This window comes from Salvelinus fontinalis, chromosome 15 (assembly GCF_029448725.1).
Source record: "Salvelinus fontinalis isolate EN_2023a chromosome 15, ASM2944872v1, whole genome shotgun sequence".
NCBI classification, from domain to species: Eukaryota; Metazoa; Chordata; class Actinopteri; order Salmoniformes; family Salmonidae; genus Salvelinus; species Salvelinus fontinalis.
In genome coordinates this window covers 44043958-44069103 of record NC_074679.1, presented here as the reverse complement: position 1 = coordinate 44069103, position 25146 = coordinate 44043958, and the positions used below count along the sequence as shown (strand labels likewise).

The 25146-nt window shown below is 43.8% G+C and overlaps 1 protein-coding gene across 4 annotated transcripts in view; it reads right to left on the bottom strand.

Annotated features, from left to right (window-relative positions):
• Nucleotides 1–22310, bottom strand: part of bcl11ba (BCL11 transcription factor B a) — a 39052-nt gene extending 16742 nt beyond the window's left edge. For 3 of the 4 annotated variants that reach the window (XR_008752973.1, XM_055863949.1, XM_055863951.1), the window contains exons 1-2: nt 21098–22308; nt 4688–5200 (exon numbers count right to left, since the gene is read on the bottom strand). Coding sequence is in view for 3 of the 4 variants with exons in the window: in XM_055863949.1 (XP_055719924.1) it covers nt 4688–5200; nt 21098–21155 (571 nt within the window). In the remaining variant the exon portion in view is untranslated. Of the gene's footprint in view, nt 1–4687; nt 5201–21097 lie in introns of all 4 variants that reach the window. The other variant, XM_055863950.1, reaches the window with a different exon arrangement.
• Nucleotides 22311–25146: the final 2836 nt, after the last annotated feature.

Genomic DNA, 25146 nt, shown 5'->3' with positions numbered 1-25146 from the left:
GTTAGGTGCTGTTACACCCTCTGCTCTGATGAGGTGAAAGCAAAGGAATTTTTTCTCTTTCTCTCTCTCTCTCTCTACCTCTTTACCGCTCACACCTTCCATCTCTCACTATTGCTTTCCCGCTCTTACTTGATCCTTCTCTATTGCTCTCTCTCTTCCTCCTTCGCCCTCTCCCTCGCTCTCTCCTCTCCTTCACTTTCTTGCTCTCTCTCTCTCTCTCTCTCTCTCTCTCTCTCTTTCTCTCTCTCCTTCACTCTCTTTCTCTCCTCTTTAATCTCTCTCTCTTTCATAACTGAGCCTGGTTCTTACCGACCCAAACTGTCAGAGTGCCACAGCCAGGGGCTTATGGGTAAAGTGGCTCTGTCACCTGAATGTCTCGGAGCTATGACACCTCCTCACGGATCTCACAACTCCCAAAGTCCTCAACTCTCCTCAGCACTCCTACATTTACAAGTTTGGTGACTAAGCTGCAGTACAGTCCCTCTAGGCCAGATTATTTTCCACGTGACCCTTTCATCCTCATAGTATTTAATATGGCCTTTTGAGACTATTGTAAAGTATATTAAGACCATATAAGCCTTTTCAAAAGGCCCATATGAAGTGGTATGAATGCATAGCACACATAACACGAGGCTGATTGGTTTGGAGAGGAGGTCATTTGGTTCCCTTATCCAATGGAACGCCCACCGATTGTACTTACATCAGAAGAGGTAAGAAATAGCGCCACTCTAATCTCTGCTCATCACTCTCTCCCCAAGACCTCCAATTAATGTGCAATTAAATAACGACAGGACAGGAAAGACTTAAATGCTCACTCTCTCTCGACAACTCACTCACTCACTCAAACTATTAAGGGGCGGAGGTGGAGACGGTTGGGACTTGATAAAATTCCCTTCCCTTACATTTTGATCGCTTAATGACATACAATTGACCAGCTCAGTGCAATCTGACAGTCTGGGTTATTTCCGCAAGCGTTCCCCAGGCGAGAGGCTCTCTCTCTAGGTGTTAACCTGCTCGAGCCACAGGGTAGATGTGTGTGTCCCAAATGCCACCCTATTCAATATATAGTGGACTACATTTGACCAGGGGCCCTGTACACTCTCCCAATCAGCCTCTGTCTCACACTGTGTTCTCTCTCTCTCTCTCTCGCTCGCTCTCTCTCTCCCCCACAGCGGTAGCTCTCCTAGCCCCGGGCTATAGTGGGAATGTCATATTTTATTTAATTAGGGTCTATTAAACATAATTAAATTGCGCTGAAATTTAAGACAGCTAAGTGGCAATATAAGGTGGTCGCTGAGCAAGGCGCCGTGTCCTGCTGATACCGGAGCGTCAGAGAAATATTGAATTCAACCCTGGAGTGGTTCCTCTTCCATGGCTGTCCTATATACTCACAGATAACATTGACTTTCCTCACAGCAGGCCAGGGGAGGGGAGGAAGAGAAGGATCACTGTAAAGGGAATGGAATATGAGGTGTTGCAGGTGTGGAGGACATTTTTTTCTTTATCCGTTTTTTCCCCGCTTGATATGAGTTCTGGAGATCAAAGCGGTTGCATTTTGTTTTTTTTAATCAACAGCCTGAAGGGAGGAGGCGTTGGCCTGTTGTGTGTAATACTACGCTCTACTTTCGGATATTCTCAGTGTTACGTTTCATCCCCAGGTATACTAAATAAATAAAAAAACGAGGCTAGGTCTTCTCAGTCTACTGCACTGCAAACCCACTCCAGATGGCTGGAGTTTATCACAAACACAAGACAAGAGAAGAGAGGAGAAAAAAGGAATAGCTGTGACGTGTCACGTGACAGGAAGTGATCACTAAGACATGGCCCCTCCCCTTACTGTGTGAGAGCTGTCAGTCACAGGGCAGGTATGTAGTGTGGTGATGAGATGGGGTCTGACGGCTGGGTGAAGTACGGGAGTGTACAGCTTGTCAAAACAACCTTGCTATGTCTGCTAGGGAGTCTCCTCTCTCTCTCTCTCATCCTGACACACAGGAACACATCAAACTGCTGTTTGGACGTGAAGACTCAACAGAACAGCGAGAGGAGAGGTCCTCAGAGCACAGAGACTCATAAAGTTGGACTGTTCACAATCAGCTGCTACTATCACTGTGGAAGCTGAAAAACCTCCCACACTCCTCTTTTATGCTCGCTCTCTCCCTTCTCTCACTCCCTTTTTCACCACTAGAAGATGACAGATGGATATATTATATTAAAAGAGAGAGAGAGAGAAAAAAAACAAATTCATGAAAAATGATCGGTGCTTGGAGAGCAAAGATACCACTTCTATTTTTAAAAAGCAAGCTCGCTGAGAGTATGAGTGTGTTTCTTCTTTTTTTTCCCTTTTCCATTTCACGTTGAGAACAAATGGAAGTGGAAAGGTTTAGCATAAAAGAATACTTTACCCTGCTGGGAGGCAATTATAAATGGTGGTCGGCTGCAGGCTTGTGTTTAGCCCCACGCACAAGCTGACATTCAAGCTTCTTAATCACTTTCTGAGGACGCCTCCTCCTCGCCCTGCTTTCTATCCCTTGCACCCCATTCTCTCTCTCTCTCTCTCTCTCTCTCTCTCTCTCTCTCTCTCTCTCTCTCCTCTCTCTCTCTCTCTCTCTCTCTCTCTCTCTCATCCTCTCTCTCTCTCTCTCTCTCTCTCTCTCTCTCTCTCTCTCTCTCTCTCTCTCTCTCTCTCTCTCTCTCTCTCTCTCTCTCTCTCTCTCTCTCTCTCTCTCTCTCTCTCTCTCTCTCATCTAATGGAAGGCATAAATGTATTTATAGGAAACCTTAATATGATTTGCATAGGCACATTTCACCTGTCGTTATTTTAATCCTCCTGTTATCATTTATGGGGTTGATTTCTAAAATACGCTTGAAATGAAATGCTTGCAAAAATTATATTTTGCTTGGAAATATAAATATAAATTATATTTTGCTTGGAAATGTAAAATAATCACAAAATAGAAATCTTAAATGTTATTGCTGTAGTTTAATTTACTATTGATGATATACACATCCAATTTAACCTCCAACATGTTTTTGCCTTTTAATGTAAAAATGGTTCTGTTGCTAGAATATATACTGTGCAATTAGAATTTTTCACAAGCATAATTGAGCTGATTTCACAAAAAGACTAGGCAGTAAGATAGTTGTCAATAATATGTGCATATCACATTAAAAATAACAGTGTATACAAAATAAATCCTCTTAACGTGACCTCAAATTAACAATACCAATCAATTAGTGCACATGCCTCAGTACACTTCTCAAGGCAGGCTATACGCACCAGCTGTGAGATGTCATTAAGTAGTGGCCTATTTGCAACCTATCACGTTTTTCTCCCTGGAGAATAAGAGTATAAAATGAAGAAAATGAAGATCAAGCTTCAATTTAAGACATATTTTTGAACAAGCCTCATATTACCATATCAAATAGCTGTAAAAAAAAAATACATATATAAAAAAATACATTTTATCTAAACAGTTCAAGTGCACAGGGAGCTGCTGAGGGGCGCCTTCTAAGGCAGAGAGGAAGTTCTCAGACGTGAACAGAGACACGGTGTTAAAATATTGATAAAGTTCCCCTAAACACTAGTGTTTTACTGCACCGGCCAAACCGCAGAGCCACACACTTCAGAGTGCAGGAGTATACACACGCAGTCGCAGACTCGGAAGTGCTGAGGTCGCACACTCATTGCAGAATAGTATTGTTGAGTTCTAAAATATTACACAGTAGCTATCAATCCGTTGTTACATTATTTATTTTTTTAAGTGCATTCGAGGGCAATATGACAATATTCAGATAAACCTTTACATAAGGTCTTTGTCTCCAATGACTACCAGTCTGAATGAGGAAGCAGAGTGGAGAAGCATGGTGGCTAATGGATCATTTAGCCACTTCCTGATTATTAGGAGACGTGAGGTATTGTGGCGATGGTGGTGAAGAATAATTTGTCTTTGCTGCCGCTGGTTCACTTCACAAACAACGATTGCAGAACGAAGAAACAGAGGAAAGACAAAAATGAAAGCTGTAATGATGAAGACCGAGTGAGGCAGTGTCATAAACCGCTCCCCTGCGTTGGTTTCTCCTGGTAACGTTGTCCATCCCAGAATATGATTTTATTTTATGAGACCCATTTCCCTCTGGGTTTCTTTGTGGAGGACTTGACTTGCCTGTTGTGAAAGATAACTGTGGAGGAGAGGAGCTCCCTCTCTCTCTCCCCCATGCTTCCAGCTGGTCTAAACTAAACTGCCTATTTACCCCACTGAATAGGGAACTAGCTCTTTTAATCCTGCTCGGTTTTCCCTTTTTTTTTTTTGCCTATATAAATCTTAATGAGCTTTTCACCTTTTAAGCAGATGGCTTAGGCTGGATTTCTCCATGAGAGTAGGGGTGAGTCTCTGTCACGTTTTGCACAATTTGTTTCAACTAGCTGAGTCCTTGAGGGGGTTTTAGGGCTTTGAGTGGGTAATGTGCTGTTTCTCCTCTCTCCTCTGTCCTCTCTCCTCGTTCTGCACGGCACCCGCTCTGCCCTAATGAAATCAGCTCACTCTCTCCCCTTTCTACTTCTCTCTCATGAGGGGCTGAGCACTATCACAATCACAACAGGAATCCCCTGTCTGACTGCTACAGAGGTAAATGAGAGGAGAGATAGTGTGTGTGTGCGTGTGCGTGTGTGTGTGAGTGTGTGACCTACCTGCCAGGGCACTCTCCTGCTTGGGGCAAATTCCTTTGATGGGCGTCACCATCAGCCTCTCGTCCTCTTCCTCCTCCGGTGTCACCTGGATTCCGATTTCCACCGGTTCCACCACTTTCCTCAGCTGGCTGTGACCGTGGCGACCCTGGTTCTGCTGCTGCTGGTGAGGCGGGGAGGGGCTGCTGCGGTCGGCGGCCATCTTGTCGTAGCAGCCAGGGCCTTGCAGTAGGGCCTGGCACTGCTTCTTCTTGTGCTCGATGAAGAGCAGGATGTCTCCCAGGGGGAAGTTCATTTGACACTGGCCACAGGTGAGCAGGTCCTGGTCCCCCAGCCCCATGGCCAGGCTGTCGGATAGGCTGGGGTCCAGCAGGGCCGGGTGGGACAACAGGGGGTGGGGGTGGGGGTGAGATTGAAGGTGAGGGTGAGGGTGGGGGTGAGGTTGAGGGTGGGGGTGAGGTTGGGTGAGGGAGCCAGACACGGAAAGTCCGCCATCCACATGGTCAGCCTCCGCCGCTGAGAGAGAGAGAAAGTGAGAGAGAGAGGGGGGGGGTTATTATAAATAGTGTGATTTGTTCTGTGGAAGTGTAAAACACAGCTCTGGGTTATAGCAGCGGTTCCCAGACGTATTCACTTGGGGCCCCCCTTCCAGCATTGGGGAACATGACACAAACTGCTCACACTCCTCTAATTTTGCAGGTTTATAGCCTATTTCCTGCAATTCTACGCATGTTGTCATGGGCTGCAAAGGAAATGTTGCACGTTTTAAAGCTAATTTATCAAAACAAAACGTTAGATGACAAGCTAAAAAACGTTAGATGACATGGGCTAGTTGATCTGGACATTTCTGACAAGGTAGGGTATGGTATGCAATGACTAACATGACAAGAGGAACTGATTTTGAAATTGCACCTTGCGTGTTATACTAATACAACTTTCAAGAGTAAGTTTAAAGCTGGACAGAGTTCCTTTAAAAAATATAAATAATTTTAAAAAATTGGGGGGCGGGGGACTTCCGAGCTCCCCTGCCGACCCCTGGGAACCACTGGGTTATAGGACTCTGTCTGAAAGAAAGAGAGAAAGGAAGAGAGATAAAGAGAAAGAGAGAGAGAGAAAGATCCAAAATAAGCTTTGGCAGTATGTACATTGTTACGTCATGCAAATAAAGCAAATTGAATTAAAAGAAAGAGAGAGAGAAAGAGAGAGAGAGAGAGAGAGAGAGAGAGAGAGAGAGAGAGAGAGAGAGAGAGAGAGAGAGAGAGAGAGAGAAAGAAAGAAAGAGAGAAAGAGAGAGAGACTGGTATTTTCTACAACCACAAAAGCCCTGCAGATCTGCTGGCTGATTCTGTCACCTAGATAAACAGAGACTCACAAACCGCAGACAACTGCCCTCTACTCCCTCTCCCCCTTCCTCTCTCATTGCCTCCATTTTGAAATATCATCCTACACCTTTCAACAAGTGGCTACAATCGCCCCTTTGTAGTCCGAGGCTCTCGTTCGGTGTTGCCACCTTCCACTCTTACAATAAAACCTTTCTGACTGCCACTTCTCGCTGCACCTCTTCATCTCTCCCTACTTCCTGTTTCTCTTCACCCCACTGACCTTAGCTGGCCTTAGCTGGCTAGCTGGCTAACATGCCAACTTCAGCCAGCGCTGTGCTGTTGTTCGTCAGGCTTTGAGCTACGCTGAGCGGAGTGTCTCTCTACCGTACTGTACTACTGTGCTGTCTTGTACTGTGGTGCTCAGGTCCAAGTTCATGTGTGCAGATACATGGGGCTGTATATAAACTGTGATGCTATCGCCACGGCAATCATAGCAGAGATGTTATCCTCACACACACACCAGCGGCGTGAGGACAGAGGTAAAGACAGGTTGAGAGAGAGAGAGAGAGCGAGAGAGAGCGAGAGCGAGAGCGAGAGCGAGAGAGAGAGCGAGAGCGAGAGAGAGAGAGAGAGCGAGAGAGAGAGAGAGAGCGAGAGAGAGAGAGAGAGAGAGAGAGAGAGGCGAGAGAGAGAGAGAGAGAGAGAGAGAGAGAGAGAGAGAGGAGCAGAGAGAGAGGGAGAGAGAGAGAGAGCGAGAGAGAGAGCGAGAGAGAGAGAGCACGCGAGAACAGGGCTGAGAGCGAGAGAGAGAGAGACTGAGAGAGAGAGAGAGAGAGAGAGAGAGAGAGAGGGAGGGGAGAAGAAGGGATAGAGAGAGAGAGGGAGGGGAGAAGAAGGGATAGAGAAAGAGGGTGGTTTGAGCAACTGATAAAAAGAGGTAGATAAAAAAAAAAAGCAAGGATAAAAGATATAGGTAGCGTGAGCCCCTGGCACGCTGCTCAGGTAGCCCTGTTTACATGTCCCCCAGGACTCTCTCCCTCCTTCACTAATTGTAGATGATGGATCACCAGCAGGCTGTGCATCCTTCTGCCATTTGTATAAGCTGCAAATTAGAAATGCAGACAGATTTGTAATGTCGAAACTGAGCAAAGGCCTCTGGATATATGATCACACCTTCAGCATGTGTTTGTTTTGCTCATGTTTATTTTTTAACAGAAACAGCCACAACGGGTTAAAAACATCATCCCCAATTATTACCACAGTCAAAAGTGTATACAGGACATTCATTGAATGGAAATACTGTGTTTGATTTTATTCAATGGTTATTCAATACTTCTACTTTTAACATCATACATTATTATTATGAACTGCCGTACCTATGGCCCCTGCAGTACATATGGAGAAGGAAAACAACTAATTTTGTATTCTATTGCTTTCCTGTGATGTAAAATAGCCATTGCCTGATCAATGCCGGACGACCCTGTCGTGGAAGACATGAGGACAGGAGGGGCATTTTGCTTCGGCTTCACTTTTCCAGCATCATGTCTAGATGCACGTAGCGTTACTGTTGACATGCAACCATTGTGTTGTATGATCACACTCAGGAGTGTGCGTGTGCGTGTGGGTGCGTGTCATGGCCTGATCCTAACGCCCCCCCCCACCCCCACACACACACACACCCCCACACACCCCCCCCCCACACACCCCCCCCCCACACACACACACACACACACACACACACACACACACACACACACACACACACACACACACACACACACACACACACACAGCCGAGGTGCCCTGCAGGCATAGGCAGGCCATCTGTGCATCAAATTAGGCTGCAGTGGTTCTCCTGTGTAAATGAACAAGCCACAGAGATCAGCCTACACACACACACACACAGCTATAAACAATAGTGCTATCAGGCCCTCACATTGCATTACATTGAGGGAACTGAGGTCGATTTCCTGCAGTGAGTAGAGAGGTGTGGTGACATCAGGAAGTGACTGCAGACAGCTCAACACACTCTGATCAGGACCTGTGAATCACGGCCTAGCTAATGTTGCTCTCTGATTTACCCTGAGAAGGTATTCAGAGCAGTCTAAATATTGCTACCTGAAGGGTTCGGCTCCTATAGACTACGTCAGTAGTGTCAGTGGTGTTAAGCCTGGGCTGACTAGGCTTTACTCTGCACTCTAGAAGACTGGCATGAGTCAAACAAACAAACACTGTCCGATTGTGTGGGATTGGATCAGTGAACTGTGCTGAGACTCTAGGACAGTCTATGATGGCGTCTGCACGCACGCACGCTGTTGTCCACGGCACCCCTTCCCTACCGCCCCCCGATAACCATGCTGTCACCTAGGTTACATTACGTCTCATCATTCTCTCTGATCCCTCAACAAATACTTCCTATAATTCCATTAGAGCCTCAGAAATGTCAAATGTTACTCATCTTCATCCAGCACGCTCCGCAGAGACAGGAGGCGCGCGGCGAATTAGAGCCCTATTCCCTATCTAGTGCACTACTTTTGACCAACGCCTATGGGGCTCTGGTCAAAAGTAGTGCACTGTGTGGGGAGTAGGGTGCTAATTTGGACACAGACTACAGATTAGGGGAAGCGAAGGAGAGAGAGAGAGAGAGACAGACAGAGAGCGAGAGACAGAGAGACAGAGAGAGAGAGAGAGAGAGAGAGAGAGAGAGAGAGAGAGAGAGAGAGAGAGAGAGAGAGAAGGTGATATGTTCACAGTCGGGTTTAAATATAACTTAAACCTGCAGTATAGAGCATGTACTGAGATATATTCCATTTGGCCTAATGCAAACTGAAGACTCAATGTATTTGACCTGTATTAAAATCAGTGGGTTTTTGAGAGGAAAAGAAAAACTGATATAAGTGTCAGTTTGTTTTCTAGCTGACATATTCTCTGTGGTTTTTGTCTCCGAGACACAAAATTAGCAGGTCTTGATGAGGTTGGTAGGTTGTTGCTCAAGATGTGGCTTAGGGTGTGGGTCTCTATGCAAATGACAGACGCGAAGGCAGGAAGGAAGAAACTCCTGGCTTTGGCCTAATTGAACTAATAAGGCTGGTTGAGTCTGAGGGGACATTGGTAAACAAGTAGTTCACTATGTACTGTACGGAATAGGGTGCCATTTTGGGACGTAGCCTGAGTCAGAGAACCTACTAATGAGGTTTCAATTAGCCGGTGTAAAGCACAAAAACCCAAAGCAAATTGAGCGTCTAAGAACGAACGACAAGCTAAAATGGACGGAAGCCTTCACTTTCCAGCAACCAGCCAGCTCTTCTTTTAATTTCAGAGAAACTCCATTCATAGTGTTTCTCCCAAAGGAGAGTGAAATTGCTGCTGACAGGTATCTGGCCAATCAGATTGTCTGTCTCGCTGGCCCAGAAAAAAGGCCCATTTCTCTTTCCAGCAGAGTTTGGTTATATAATACAGCCCGAGGAGTGTGTCGATATTCCACGCTAACTTTTGCCATGGTCATCATCAGGGAGAGGAGAGGGTTGTCATGTTAATATCTCGGGGTAAACCGTTCCGCCGCTTACCTCCTCCGTTTGCCCTCGCTCCTCGCTACAAACACACACTTTTAATAAAGCGAGACTGTTCACATTTTCCACACCGCAAATAAAACCCTGAAGATAACAGTCCCCCTATTCACACACAAATGTGATAACGTTTAAACTGTAAAATGCTTTTCTAGCGTTTTTCTTTCTCTCTGTCACGCTTTTCTCTTCACTGTTTCAGACGGTCAGAGGCGGCTAATTAGAGAGCACATGTCATTTCTGACTGATTTCATATTGTTTTTTACTGCCACCATTTAAATCATGAAAGCTCCTCTAATTCTGTCCAGATAGAAAGTTCTGCTCTGTGCCAATTAAGACCATTCATAGTGGTGCTGTTACATGTGCTGCTGGGAGAAGGAAGGAAGGAAGGGAGGGAGGAAGGAAGGAAGGAAGGAAGGAAGGAAGGAAGGAAGGAAGGAAGGAAGGAAGGAAGGAAGGAAGGAAGGAAGGAAGGAAGGAAAGCAGGGGTAAAATACCTAATCAAACTATAAAAGACAGTTTACTGTTTGTTGACTATTTTCCTGCATGCCGCGCTACGCCACGCCGTGGCAGGCGGCTCTCACCAAGGCTGCGTATTTGCGGCTGAGACTGCAATTGGTGCCACCACACACACACAAACGCAAATACACACAACATGCCAACACACACGCCAACACACACACACTCTCTCACAGAGACGTAAAGCACAAACATATTCACGCAAAAATACAGACGTGCCAAACGCACACCGGCCTGGCATATGCACAAAGAAAACTGAGCTTAACTCACATACCTCCCATACTCCAATGTATTGTCACCCTAACCAACATTCACCCAACCTCAATACAACTGAGGAAGAGCCCTGTCAGACACAGACACAAGCTAGGCTTAAATACACATACAAACACTTAAGACAAAAATTCACACTTCTCCTGTAAATATACACATACTTAACACAAACAATTAGGCCTATAGGGTTTTGGCAAGGTCCACAACCAGACACCCAGGCCTGGGTTCACACGCTGTTTTGCTGGACACCCAGGCCTGGGTACACACACTGCCTGACAGAGTTAACAACCAGAAAGCCACTCTCTCTAACCAACCATAATCACACAGTACATATCTGAGTGGGCTTCAAACCAGAGGGTATATATTAAACATCTCACAGAGTAAATCTCTCTCTCTCTCTCTCTCTCTCTCTCTCTCTCTCTCTCTCTCTCTCTCTCTCTCTCTCTCTCTCTCTCTCTCTCTCTCTCTCTCTCTCCTCTCTCTCTCTCTCTCTCTCTCTCTCTCTCCTCTCTCTCTCTCTCTCTCTCTCTCTCTCTCTCTCTCTCTCTCTCTCTCTCTCTCTCTCTCTCTCTCTCTCTCTCTCTCTCTCTCTCTCTCTCTCTCTCTCTCTCCCACAAACACACACACATACATACATACATTCACAATGTCTCCCTCTTAAACACACGAGCACACTTTTACTGAAGCTTTTGTCACCAATGAGCGTGACACTAAGTGCGTCTGGTATGAGTCTAGCAGGTATGCTACTTGGCCTGATATTTAAATGCTAAATGCTAAATGCAGTAACACATACACATAAAGCATAAAACCAACATCGCATGGTTTAAGGTTAGCTTAAACAGGCACGTGTCCAGACCAACTAGCTCTACAGTCTCACGTCAGAAGAATTTCAAAGTGTTTCAGGTTAAGATGAAGCATTAACTCTGAACACTGAAGGTAAGGGTTGAGGTTTCTATCGTTGGATTTGAACAGAGGCATATGCTTTACACCCATCCGCCATCCCCGTCAACAACACCCTAGCGAAACCTACTTGAAGATAACAGAGTTCACTTTTGCCCCTAGTGGACAGTTTCCACATCCTCTCCCGACGTCCTCAAACATGGGTGGACTTCGAATACTGACTTGCATCACGGGCAACCTGGCTGGTCCAGACGCAGCTGCAGCCAAGAACACACACACACGGTAAGGAGTGTGTGAATGGAGATGTTAACATTAGGTTTTTGAATTGGAATTATTCCAGCAGTGGACTTTGAACACACACACGTGCACACATACACGTAAGTAATGAAGGTTTGATTTCAAGGTTTGTATGCGTGTATGAGAGAGAGTTTGAGCTGCCGTAGTAGTAAGGCTTTCCTCTGCTCCTACCCAGCCAAGCCTGGGTTAATTAAGAAAGAGAAAGAGCGGGTGAGAGAGAGAGAGAGAGAGAGAAAAAGAGAGAGAGAGAGAGACACAGAGAAAGAGAGAGAGAGAGAGAGAGAGAGAGAGAGAGAGAGAGAGACAGAGACAGAGACAGAGACAGAGGAAGGAAGGAAGGCAGGAGGCCTGTACTCTATAACATGTACCCACTTGTAGGCGTAGAGATAATGATGATATATTGGATACGGTATACCCCAGGACTGACACCTTGAAATCCATGCCGTTGTGGCATAGGCTGGAGAAGGAAAACTGAACACACAAATTTACAGTACACACGTGTATCTGCAGTCACTGCCATGTACAGACTGCAGAAGACAGATAACTCACAGAAAGGCACCTAGACACACACACACACAGAGAGAGTGAGAGAGCTAAGAGACAGGAACTTTACACACTTCTAGGTATGTTGTCCAGTGGATCCAGCCCAGCTGTGGACGGAGCAGAGCGTCACACACTGTCAGAGCACTATAGAGACCCAGGGACTGTCGTAAATCAGCCTATGAAAACTCTGCATGGAGTCACGGACACGGCTGAGACCTAACCGGAACACTACACTACAGCCTGAACCCAGCGCTACAGCCCTCTAGGGTTGTGTCCCAAATGGCACCCTGCTCCCTATTTTAGTGCAATGTGCAGTGCTCTGGTCAAAAGTAGTGCACTATATAGGGAATATGGTTACATTTGGGTTGCAACCTCTGTCCTCTACCCGCACATACCTTCACACAGACAAGCATAGCCTCCTCACCCAACATCAAAAACACAGAGAGAAGGAGAGAGAGAGAGAGAGACAGAGAGAGAGACAAAGGCACAGGACACGCAGGAGGAAGGAAGGAAGAGAGGAGAAACAAGGAGAGAATACGCGAGCGTATTAATCAAAGGGACCAGGCAGACATTTTGTTAAATTGCTCTGGCGAGAACGCCTTGTCTGAGGGAGGAGAGGTTTATTTACTGAATAATTACACGCTTTCTGCTAGATACATACAGCATATACCTAGCTAGCTACCAGAATTGTCTTACCATCCATCTACATTAGAGTACATACTATATGCATCTAGGTTTATACCAAATCGTTCTGGAATTGGAAAGATGGTGGCATCAACTGAAAACAAAACTTACATTTCATGTTCTTTAGAAAAACAATATAGCTCAGTAAAATAATCAAAGTTCTACTTTTACAATCAAATTGTGTATTTATGTAAAGTATCTCTTTAATCTGCAGCTTAAATGGAACGGACATGGGGTTAAAGATGTATCTCATTATTTTTGAATGATCTTATAAAATGTTGATTATTAGTCATGTTTGAAAGAGAGAGAAGGAAGGAGCGGAGGCTTGCGGATGCTGTAGAGCCGGCTGCCAGAGAGAGAGGTGTTGACAGTCGAACTCGAAACGGGGTGTGTGAACACCAACATCACCTAAAAACATCCACACTGAGAGTCGTCAAAAAGCTCACTCTAACTCCTACTACCTAGCCCCATCCCCCCACGACAACACACACATTTAGGAAATATGGCTTTCTACTCTCTCAGCTCATACTACAAGAGCTGCATACCACCCACACACACAGCCTAAGAGCTCCCCCTAGCAGGTGGAAGGAAGCACGTCTAGAGAAAGAGCGGGAGAGGGAGAGAGACAGAGTCGGAGAGAGGGAGGCAAAGAGCAAGACTTTATCCCCCATAGAGAAAGGAGGTATTGAAATAGCTAACAACATGAAGATAGACAGTGTTAAGAGATCCAGTGAGGACAGACAGACAGTTCACCATCCCTAAAGTAAGCAAACCAGGCCTCTGGCATGCAGGTTATGGAAAGAGATAGATAGTGAGGATGGAGAAAGAGAGAGCGAGAAAGACTGCGAGAGAGCGAGAGTTGGTGCTCTTCAGATGGTATTAAAAGTGGGGACATGGATGGTACAGTATTAGTAACCTACTGAGGACATGGATGGTACAGTATTAGTAACCTACTGAGGACATGGATGGTACAGTATTAGTAGCCTACTGAGGACATGGATGGTACAGTATTAGTAGTCTACTGAGGACATGGATGGTACAGTATTAGTAGTCTACTGAGGACATGGATGGTACAGTATTAGTAGTCTACTGAGGACATATATGGTACAGTATTAGTAACCTACTGAGGACATGGATGGTACAGTATTAGTAACCTACTGAGGACATGGATGATACAGTATTAGTAGTCTACTGAGGACATATATGGTACAGTATTAGTAACCTACTGAGGACATGGATGGTACAGTATTAGTAACCTACTGAGGACATATATGGTACAGTATTAGTAGTCTACTGAGGACATGGATGGTACAGTATTAGTAACCTACTGAGGACATGGATGGTACAGTATTAGTAGTCTACTGAGGACATGGATGATACAGTATTAGTAGTCTACTGAGGACATGGATGGTACAGTATTAGTAACCTACTGAGGACATGGATGGTACAGTATTAGTAACCTACTGAGGACATGGATGATACAGTATTAGTAACCTACTGAGGACATGGATGGTACAGTATTAGTAACCTACTGAGGACATGGATGGTACAGTATTAGTAACCTACTGAGGACATGGATGATACAGTATTAGTAGTCTACTGAGGACATGGATGGTACAGTATTAGTAACCTACTGAGGACATGGATGGTACAGTATTAGTAACCTACTGAGGACATGGATGGTACAGTATTAGTAACCTACTGAGGACATGGATGATACAGTATTAGTAGCCTACTGAGGACATATATGGTACAGTATTAGTAACCTACTGAGGACATGGATGATACAGTATTAGTAGTCTACTGAGGACATGGATGGTACAGTATTAGTAACCTACTGAGGACATATATGGTACAGTATTAGTAGCCTACTGAGGACATGGATGGTACAGTATTAGTAGTCTACTGAGGACATATATGGTACAGTATTAGTAGCCTACTGAGGACATGGATGGTACAGTATTAGTAACCTACTGAGGACATATATGGTACAGTATTAGTAACCTACTGAGGACATATATGGTACAGTATTAGTAACCTACTGAGGACATATATGGTACAGTATTAGTAGTCTACTGAGGACATATATGGTACAGTATTAGTAACCTACTGAGGACATGGATGATACAGTATTAGTAGTCTACTGAGGACATATATGGTACAGTATTAGTAGTCTACTGAGGACATGGATGGTACAGTATTAGTAACCTACTGAGGACATGGATGATGCAGTATTAGTAGTCTACTGAGGACATGGATGGTACAGTATTAGTAACCTACTGAGGACATATATGGTACAGTATTAGTAGCCTACTGAGGACATGGATGGTACAGTATTAGTAGTCTACTGAGGACATATATGGTACAGTATTAGTAACCTACTGAGGACATATATGGTACAGTATTAGTAGCCTACTGAGGACATGGATGATACAGTATTAGTAGTCTACTGAGGACATATATGGTACAGTATTAGTAACCTACTGAGGACATATATGGTACAGTATTAGTAGCCTACTGAGGACATATATGGTACAGTATTAGTAGCCTACTGAGGACATGGATGGTACAGTATTAGTAACCTACTGAGGACATATATGGTACAGTATTAGTAACCTACTGAGGACATATATGGTACAGTATTAGTAACCTACTGAGGACATATATGGTACAGTATTAGTAGTCTACTGAGGACATATATGGTACAGTATTAGTAACCTACTGAGGACATGGATGATACAGTATTAGTAGTCTACTGAGGACATATATGGTACAGTATTAGTAGTCTACTGAGGACATGGATGATACAGTATTAGTAACCTACTGAGTACATGGATGATACAGTATTAGTAGCCTATTGAGGACATGGAAGGCTTTTAGACAAGTGAACCAATGGCCATCTAATCGGGAGAATAAGTTTAGGTATGCTGCTTTCTGAAGCTATTGTCTTTTACTGAATACTCAATTATTCACAAAACAACAACTAGGGATTCCTGCATTGCTCTTTCTGCTTCTAAGTTCTGTGAATATTATGAATTGATACACATAAAGATGCTTTTTGTGTTTCTGTCTTACACGCACACGCGCACACACAAACACGCAGAACAACAACGCCGGTGACTTCAGGCTTTAGAGGTAAATAGCAACACCTTCCCCAAACAACTACTAGGGATTCCTGCCTTGCTCTTTCTGCTTCTAAGTTCTGTGAATATTATGAATTGATACACCAAAAATAATAGTATTCAAGCCTTTGTCGGAATTCGTAAATTAGGGCCACATTATAATTATTTCCAAAAACACTGTGGCCAATCACACGGAATATCATCATCCGGTTTTGAAACGGTTGAACAAAATGGCCCATGGCATTAATAAAAAAATGTGTCCAGTAATTGTTTTAGGGGAGAATGTATTTTTTAGTTCCAAACAGACCTATTGAGCTCACTGCAGGTTCAAATGTTCACCGATACACAGAGACTGGGCGGCAAAACCTCTAACACACCTTAGAATGAACACTGGTCGTTCCTCTGTCTGTCTGTCTGTCTATGGGTTCTCTACGGAACAAAGACCAGCACAGTGGGGTTCCCCTCTGGTTCTCAGTCGCTCCCAACCCAATGGGAAACATGCATCTCAAGTGGTCTCGGCTGTAATTTACACAATTTCTCGCACACTGGGCCGACACACTATGTGTGTGCGTGCGTGCGTGTGCGTGTTGTTTTTTCGGTTGCCGTATATCTAATGGAAATATATAGCTTAAATGTTAAAGGATTAATTTGTTTTTACTAATCTAAAAAACGACAAAATATTTACATGTAAATATCTTGAAAAAATCGGATAATTACAATGCACAAAAAAATATATATTGGACTGTGTAGCTATACAGACTAAACACATAATTTGCAGTCGCCTATATCAGTTTAATATAAAATACTGCGGCTGAGGCGCAGTTTCTCAAAGATGGTGTTCTAATTTCCATGTTTGAAAACATGCTTAAATCCAAATTTTCCCAAAACGAACATATTCAAACAGATATCCATGCAGCATCTGGAAATGTTTCAACGTTTCACACATATTGGTCGGTCGTTAAGCTCACAGAGAACGTGATGTGTTGTGTTATAATACAGAATACACAACCTCCGGGCTGCTGCCGAGACAGTAAAAGCGTTGAAGTGCAACACTGCAAAGTTTGCAGTTCTCCTTGCCTTCCACACCTTCCTTCGCTAAGAAGAACAAATCTGAATGAAGTAGTGCAGTTGAACCTTTGTAGAAGCCGGCTGTCTCAAAGGCACTCACGGGGCTAATCCAAGAGGAAGACCTTCACTTAACTACGACTGAATGCCATAGACGACGTGTTAATTAGTAGGCAGACGCAAGCACACACACACACACACACACACACACACACACACACTTTTTTAGTGCCTTCTTAAGAGCTCCCCTTTAAGTAAAAAAGGAGAGGAGATAGAAGAAGGCATAGCACATAGTTTCATCATCGGAAATCACAATAATATAAGAAATTAAGTAATTCAAGTAAAGCATCTGCCGCGAAGACATTTTAGTGACTGCAACCGAATGAAGAGTGCATTTAGTTGAATAGATAAATCTCATTTTTATTTTTTTATCGACACAAGTTCTCAACAGCCAAATGAAAAGAATGTGAAATATTGGTTGATTCAAACGGATATATTATCTAATAGTGCGTGAAGGAATTATGCCCAGTTTGCTGATGCCGTTACGTGCATGTGAGATTCGGAATTCACGTGTGTGAATTTGCATATGCATGCATGCACTGTGTGTGTGTCTGTGTGTGCATTCAACCATACATTCAAAAACCATTGCGTCTCTGACACAGACGTTATGAAATGCACAAGTACCATGCCACAGGTTGCAGCCAGCTCCTCCCCTGTCTGAACAACCATGACTTAGAACTGAACACTTATCAGACAGGTTTGACTTGCTAGAGATTCTGACTTCCCATAATCATCCTAGTCACGGGGTGTACTGTGCTATTCTACTGCACCATTCAAAACTCACTGAAAGCCCGACGTTTCTACCAAAGTGTTTATATGAAAATGTGTTCTGCATACACAGCCACACAGAGACAAACAAGGGCATGCAGAGAATCCACTGTTGAGATTGTGCGGTGTGTGTGTGTGTGTGTGTGTGTGTGTGTGTGTGTGTGTGTGTGTGTGTGTGTGTGTGTGTGTGTGTGTGTGTGTGTGTGTGTGTGTGTGTGTGTGTGTGTGTGTGTGTGTGTGTGTGTGTGTGTGTGTGTGTGTGTGTGTGTGTGTGTGTACTAAGACAGGGGGAGGCAGGATACACTATAAGGCGATGTGTGTGTGCACCCTCATACTAATCTAAGGGTTGTCTCAGAAGTAGACTGACACTCCGATTGTCAGTCAGTCACCAGTTTCCTTCCAACATTAGTGTGGTCGCCATATTTATTCAATTACCACAGTTATAGTCTACATTGGAGATTTGTTTTGGATACTCATACAACACTAAAACAGGCCTGTCCTACCTCTGCTGTAACCATAGCTACCTCTCACTCACTCACACACACAAAGACACACACGTCTTTGCAATCAGCTCTAAGTCTGATAACTTCTCAAATCTGTCGGTTCCAGATCAACAAGGTACATTCATATATAAGACACATGCCGATATAAGGTGTGTATCTCACAGGCCAATTTGAAACGTTTTACTGTCTAGTGTCCTGCAGAGTTTAGTAGGAGCAGGATGGCCGTGCTTGCCCCTCTGCAAGCGAAACAAATCATTGCTGTTATTTGAATCAATTTGCAAGCCAATGACAACAGGAGTGGAGGAAGACAGGGTGGGATAACTAGCTAGAGGAGAAAGCTGTGTTAAATGATGGAAGGCTGACTGGAGCAGTAGCCATCATAGACAAACCGGAGTCCAGAGGACTGACTCAGGAGCCAGACTAGTAAACAGTAGATACACACACACACAGACTTACAGGGCACACGCACACCCACACACACAAAAAAAAAAACGATTTTGCCATAAAAGTAAGTGGTGTGTGGGAGAGAATGTGCAGAGTACACAGTCCTAACCCCGAACAACACAAAACACATTGGACTCAGATGACATCACCATGGAGGGCCTCTGTTCTCAGTTAGCGGGATGGATTAGACTCTGAGACTACTTCAGAACCCCATAGAAGAAGAAATGACAGAGGGATTTAATTGCTTTGAACTTGGACTCTCAGCACTAAAAGTGCTCTTTAAAATTTGATCAGGCTATCTTTGTTTCTTCATATGTCTGGTTGGTATTTTGCAAGGTAGCTAGACGTTTATAAATGTTTACGTGTAACACAATGCTACTACCGTACTATCATATTATACTTAAAATAAAATAAAATTTATGAATGAATGAATAGGTGTTTCATACACGTTGATGCACTATATTAAATAGAGATAGGGTAATACTTTTTTCATAAAATGTCAGCGTTTCCTGATCAATCTTTTCTCGGCTATAATCTAACTTGCCACAACTCTGTGCATGCAGCGTTTCGAAGACGCTGGCGCTCCTGCCCCTAACTGCGCTGTTTGTGCCTGTCAATATCCACTTGTACATGCCGCATATAGTAGTCTATATCTACCTGCTGTACAAATCAAAACCTAGAACCTTTACAATAAATGAATTTGTAATAGACATTTAATCGCCTGCAAAAACGCACACACACACTATTTGAAATTAGAGATGTCTTGGGAAACACATGCTGAATGAATTTTGAATATCTTGAAGACTGAATATAGAGTAGCTGGACAACAAGGCAACGGAGGAGAGGTCAACAAATCACACGACAAAAAAAAAGAGAGGATGAAAAGTGGACCGACTCCACAAAACAAAACCTTATGATGAACATAAATCTGCTAAATCCATATAGCTTGCCAAGACACAAAGTAGGCCTACTCACTTTCAATTACCTCACGATATCGTGAGAAATCTGTATAATTGAAATATGAATATAGCCTATATACACCATGCCAAGGTGTCATTCAATTAATTCAGCTGTCAAATTCCTTTGTAATAATGAAATTCGGGGGGTGGGGGGGGGGGGGGGGCGTCAAAGCAGAGACTAAGGGCAAATAGCATGCTTTGGTTTACAGATGGCGCGAGGATATCTGACTAGTGCTCGATAAAATGGGGGAGAAAATGATACAGTATTTATATGTTTAAATTGTCTTAAGAAATTGAACATATATTCGGTTCAATGCTCCCAAAAAAACAACAGGGATACCGGCTTTGGATGTTTGATAAAAGTTTGGTGGTTTGGAAAAAATCCGTTTTTCTATTAGACTACATTTGAAAAGGCTTTGAGATTTTCTGTTTGGGACACACACGTTTCCTCGATTTTCAATCAAATGTGTCATTTCTCTCAAAACGATGTGTCAATACATCACTATTATGTTGTCATTATGATTATTACATTGGTTGGGAATGCTTGTTTTCAAGGAAGAGCACACGTGTATATAAGTGGACTACAGGATCGTGAAAGCGTGACGAAACAGAATAATGTCGTCTAATACACATGATACTCAGTTAATTGTTCAGTCTATGGACTATAAAGCGATATTCATCATCTATATGATATTCATCGTCTATATAGAGGAAGAAATCAATTGCCTCCGACAAGTCAGAGGCCCATTCCCTGACGCCAGGTATTGTACTTGATTCTCTACTTGGCCTGAAGGACTTTGTGCAGCCAAGATACCTGACCGCCTATAACCTGCACCAACAATAGCCTACACACGTCATGCAAAGTTCAATTCTCTTTTTGGGAGAGAAGAAGTTGATGGTGATATAACAGTATAAGAACATACTGTATTTTTAACAGATATTTAGACCTAATAAGGGAAAGCTGTTTTTTTTCTATATTTTTGCAGCTTTCACAAAAGTAGTCTCGACTATTAGCACTTGCATAAAGACGGTTTGATTTAAATGTAAATCGTAAAACAAATAGAGTACCTGCAATAAAGCATATTTACTTGTTAAGCAAAAAATGGATTTAAAGGCAACGCCATTGTAGTACCATTATAGTGTCAAATGCCATTATTTATCAACTAGTGAAAACTTGTTACATTCTATAGTTCAAACCTATTTTTTCCCAACCCTGTTGTAACGCACTGAAGAGTTCACAACCCTCACTTAAGTTGATCAAATTAGCCAAATGTGTGAGTAAAGATAGGAGTCACAAAATGACACATGGATTTCCACTGAATGTAAAACAGTAAAGAAAGCGGTCCCCTAATGAGCTGTGTGATTCTGAGGGAAATAGAAAAGCAGGTACTTACGTGCTATTAATTCTCTCTGTGACACGTGCTGTGGGTTCCCCTGCTTGCGACGGGACATTGCCCTGGCATTTACACTGGCATTGCCCGGAGACCAGCACTCTGAAGGATGGGCTCGCTTCCCTCCTATTGCCTCCTCCTGCTCGGCACTCAACTTTTCACGGGACCTCAACAAGACCGAGGCTCCTGCGCTCGGGCCGCCGGACAGGGAGGGTGGTTGTTCGGGTGTCGTGCTGTAGGCTAGTGGTCCCCTCGTTTGGAGATACGAAAATGTCTTTTGCGTTTTGTCTCGTCGGTCCACTCTGCCCCTGTGTTTGTGTGTGACGAGACCGTGGGTTGCCTGGCTATAGCCTACCTTCAATTCAATTTCACCTTCTCTCTTTAGGCTACTCACACCATTGGCAAAAGGTGTGTGAGAGAAGTGAGATCTGTCCAAGTAGAAAAAAGAAAGAGATCAGACGTGGTGGAAATATCCTTGGATGATTGACGGTTGTTGTGAATGACAGTTGAGATCAAACACCGGCAAGTGTCCCTCCACCTCGTGAGAGAAAAAGAAGAATCAGAACGCGATGGTCAGCGCGCGCTGACAGCTCGGGTACCCAGACTGTGTCCAGTCAATGGCTCAGCCTTACTTCGTTTCTTCTTTTAGAAAAATACGAAAAACTCAAATAAAAAATCGTAAACACACACAATTACAATAATTGATGATAAAATTTTAGAAAACTATGAATCCAATTTTTCTTCTTGGGCACTTGTGTATGGCCAAGTGATGGGCACTTCTCTTGGTGCAGCCTTGAGCATGCAATGCCAGGTACTTTTCAGTCTCCTCAACTCCAAGTGCTCTGTCCCCTTGTACGGCTCTGTGGAGACCGGGCATACAGGCTGCCACCTCCTTTCTCAATAAATCAAGACCTGCACGCTTTTCTCTCCCCTTTCTCTGTGTGAGTGTGAAGATGGCGGAGTCCTGCTTCCCCCGAGCTCTCTGTCTCTCTGTGGCTAGAGCTGGCTCCGTACAATGGGATAAAATTCAAGTTCAAGTGCGGACGTGACGTTAAGTCTACAGTGAGAAAGAAAAATTGGAGACTGCAAGAGCACTGGGGGCGACTAGTGGTGGCTTTTCACAACTATCGGATCACCAGCAGCAAGCGGTGGACAGCGCACTGCCGCCGTCTCTCAGAGAGAGAGAGCAGCAGTGGACGAAGCCGCTCGTTGTCACTGCCTCACAGACACACGCAGAAGGGAAACTCAGTTTCAGAAAAAAAAGTCACTTTATTCTTTATTCATGTTATTCAGAAAAGTGTTCAAATATTTGTTTACTCTCATTGACCTTATGACCTAAATAGATTGTGTGTTGTTTTTGCTCAGACCTGCTGGACAGTTTGCGAGACCATTTATATCAAATGCATTCATTGTCAGCCGTCAAATATAATTTATTAGAAATATAATGAAGGTGGTGATTTATTTACATACGAGGTCACTTATTTTATACGTGGATGACGTTAGGATGAGGTCAACAAGATGTTTATTTTATATGCGCGTATTTCTGCCTGCGCTTTTGACGTCCTAGTCTATGACAGTTGGAGCTGATAAGGAGGTGAAGACACTTGTCAGGCGAATAGACGTTCGTATAAAGTATGTCCTCTTACATTTTCCATAGGCTATAGACAACATTAGACCCGTTTTCTGAAAGCCTTCCCTATGCGTGGAAATGTGTCGTTGTAATGAGAAACACTTTAACAGCGATTCATTTTGTTCAGAGATTTGATCATAAAATACTAGAACATCTTAACTCACTGCAAATGATCAACACAAACAGTGGATGTCATTTGATGTTGATTAGTCATAATTGTCTGCAATGTTTTTGTTTGATGTTTCAAACAAAAAAAAAGTGTAGCCTACCGTAGTGCGTCTTATGTCTCTCTGAATATTAGTTCTCCGCAGACATTCCTTGATATACATTTAGATTTGTTAAGCGTTAGATATTCTGTGATAAATGTATCATGACCTAGTAAAAAACGCAAAGCAAATTCCAAGCTTCAAACGCAATTCATCAGAGGTCGATCAAATATATGATGTGCTTAGGCCATCTGTGAACCTTATTGCAGGGTTGTAGACTACCTGGCTATAACCTATCCTCTATGTGTCTTATTCGCAATTTACACGATTTACACATGATTCGGACTCACACGTTTAGCCTAATGTTAGTGTCCAATGATTAAAATAATTAAGTATACGTTTTTGAAAAATGAACCGGAGTGCAAACTATTGACACAACTTACTCATTCCTGCAGTCCTAGTCAAAAATCTATTTCAAGATAGTTATTATGAGTATGGTACTCTACCAGGCAAGCATTTCAAATGAAATAACCTCCTTTGTCCTAATTCTACACACTGGAGTTCAAATTCATCACCAGGGCCTTATCAACATCATGACAGCCATAAATTAGAGAAATACACTTCCAAGTGAAATGAATGTCAAGCTGAAAATGAGAAACACACAATGAGGCCCGGAATGGGAAACAGATCCTGATCATACAGTGTCAGCAGCATCTATAATGTACAATGCAGATGATCCAGTCCCCATTCTCTGCTCTGCACCCATGCTGCCTACCTGACTGTGTGTGACTGCGCCAGTGAATGTGAGACTTGGAGACACAGGAGAGCGTGGCACTTAGTAAAATAGTGAGTTTGAGCTGAGATTCTTCCTACTTGGGTCTGTGCTGGTAATCTCCTGCATGCCTTAGTGGGAGCTGATTGATGATAGAGGCAGGCAGGGAGGGGAGAGAGAAAGACAGACAAGCAGACAGACAGACTGGCTGGCAGTGAGGCTGGCAGGAAGAAAGCCAGGCAGTGGTCACAGTGACAGAGCGAGGATATGGAAAATGGTGTGTGTTCGTGTGTGTGGGGTGGGGGTGGGGTGGGGGGGGTTCTAAAGAAGACATTAGGAATGAATTGAATTAAAGAGGTGGGGAGGGGGGAGGGGGTTTACAAAATAATCAACTTATTAATTTCAACACAATGTAGAGTGGGTCTGTTCTGGTCAAAAGAAGGGCACTATGTGGGGAATAGGGTGCCATTTGAGACACAATGTCTGTGCTGTGGTGCATCTGGTTTTGATCTAGACTATGATGCTGAGTGGTAATATTTCTCCCAACACTCTCACTCAACTTTCAACCCAGAAGTGCTATCTATCTAGGCTTTTTAAAATGTGATCTATACTAATGGGCTATATGTGATGTAAGGGATTCTCTTTGTACAAAAAAATAAATAATAATGTTTCAAAGATGTTTCCTAGTGGAGGGAATCACTAGGCATCAGAAAGAGAAGTGGGATTTTTTTGTTTCTCTAGACATGCATGAAAGGTTAACAGTCAAAAGAAAACTTGCCGGTCATCCTTTGCTCTCCACATTTCTATCACGTTGATTGGCTCACGCCTCAAGATTATGCCTACTCTTCTAGCTACTTAACACCCATCTCCACATCTCACTAGCTGGATTTGTGGGCAAACCCCCTGCAAACCCCTTTCCTCAACTTCCATTTCCTCTTCCTCTGGCTGTGTTTTAATCCATGCATCACAGCTTCACGCCGCTCCGTCTCAAGATGTTTTCTGCATATTTATCTCCAAGTGGGGCCGGGTCAGGTATTCATCTCTTCTCCATCTCTCCCTCTCTCTGATGATCGCAGGGGAATCCAAAAGGCCTGCTATCCCAGGGTTTTATCCCCGGTGCGTTCACGACGCGGCCCACTAGCTGAGCCTCCCTCTCACATCTAGATTAGGGGGAGAGAAGGGTTTGTTCCCGTGCCAGGTGTTGTCAAGCCCCACGGATCTTCTCATCTGGTGAGGAACCATGAAATACGCCTCTATAAGCCTTAGTGGCCCATTGCTCATTGAGACAGACTGCCGCTATTGCAGAGCGATGTGTAACACCACCTCCGCGCCTCAATGAATGGACTTTGTTACTTTGTTTAGTCCTCCACATCGCCTTGAGTGCTCTTCCCTTCTTCTTCATCTTCTCTCTCTCTCTCTCTCTCTCTCTCTCGCTTTCTTTCTC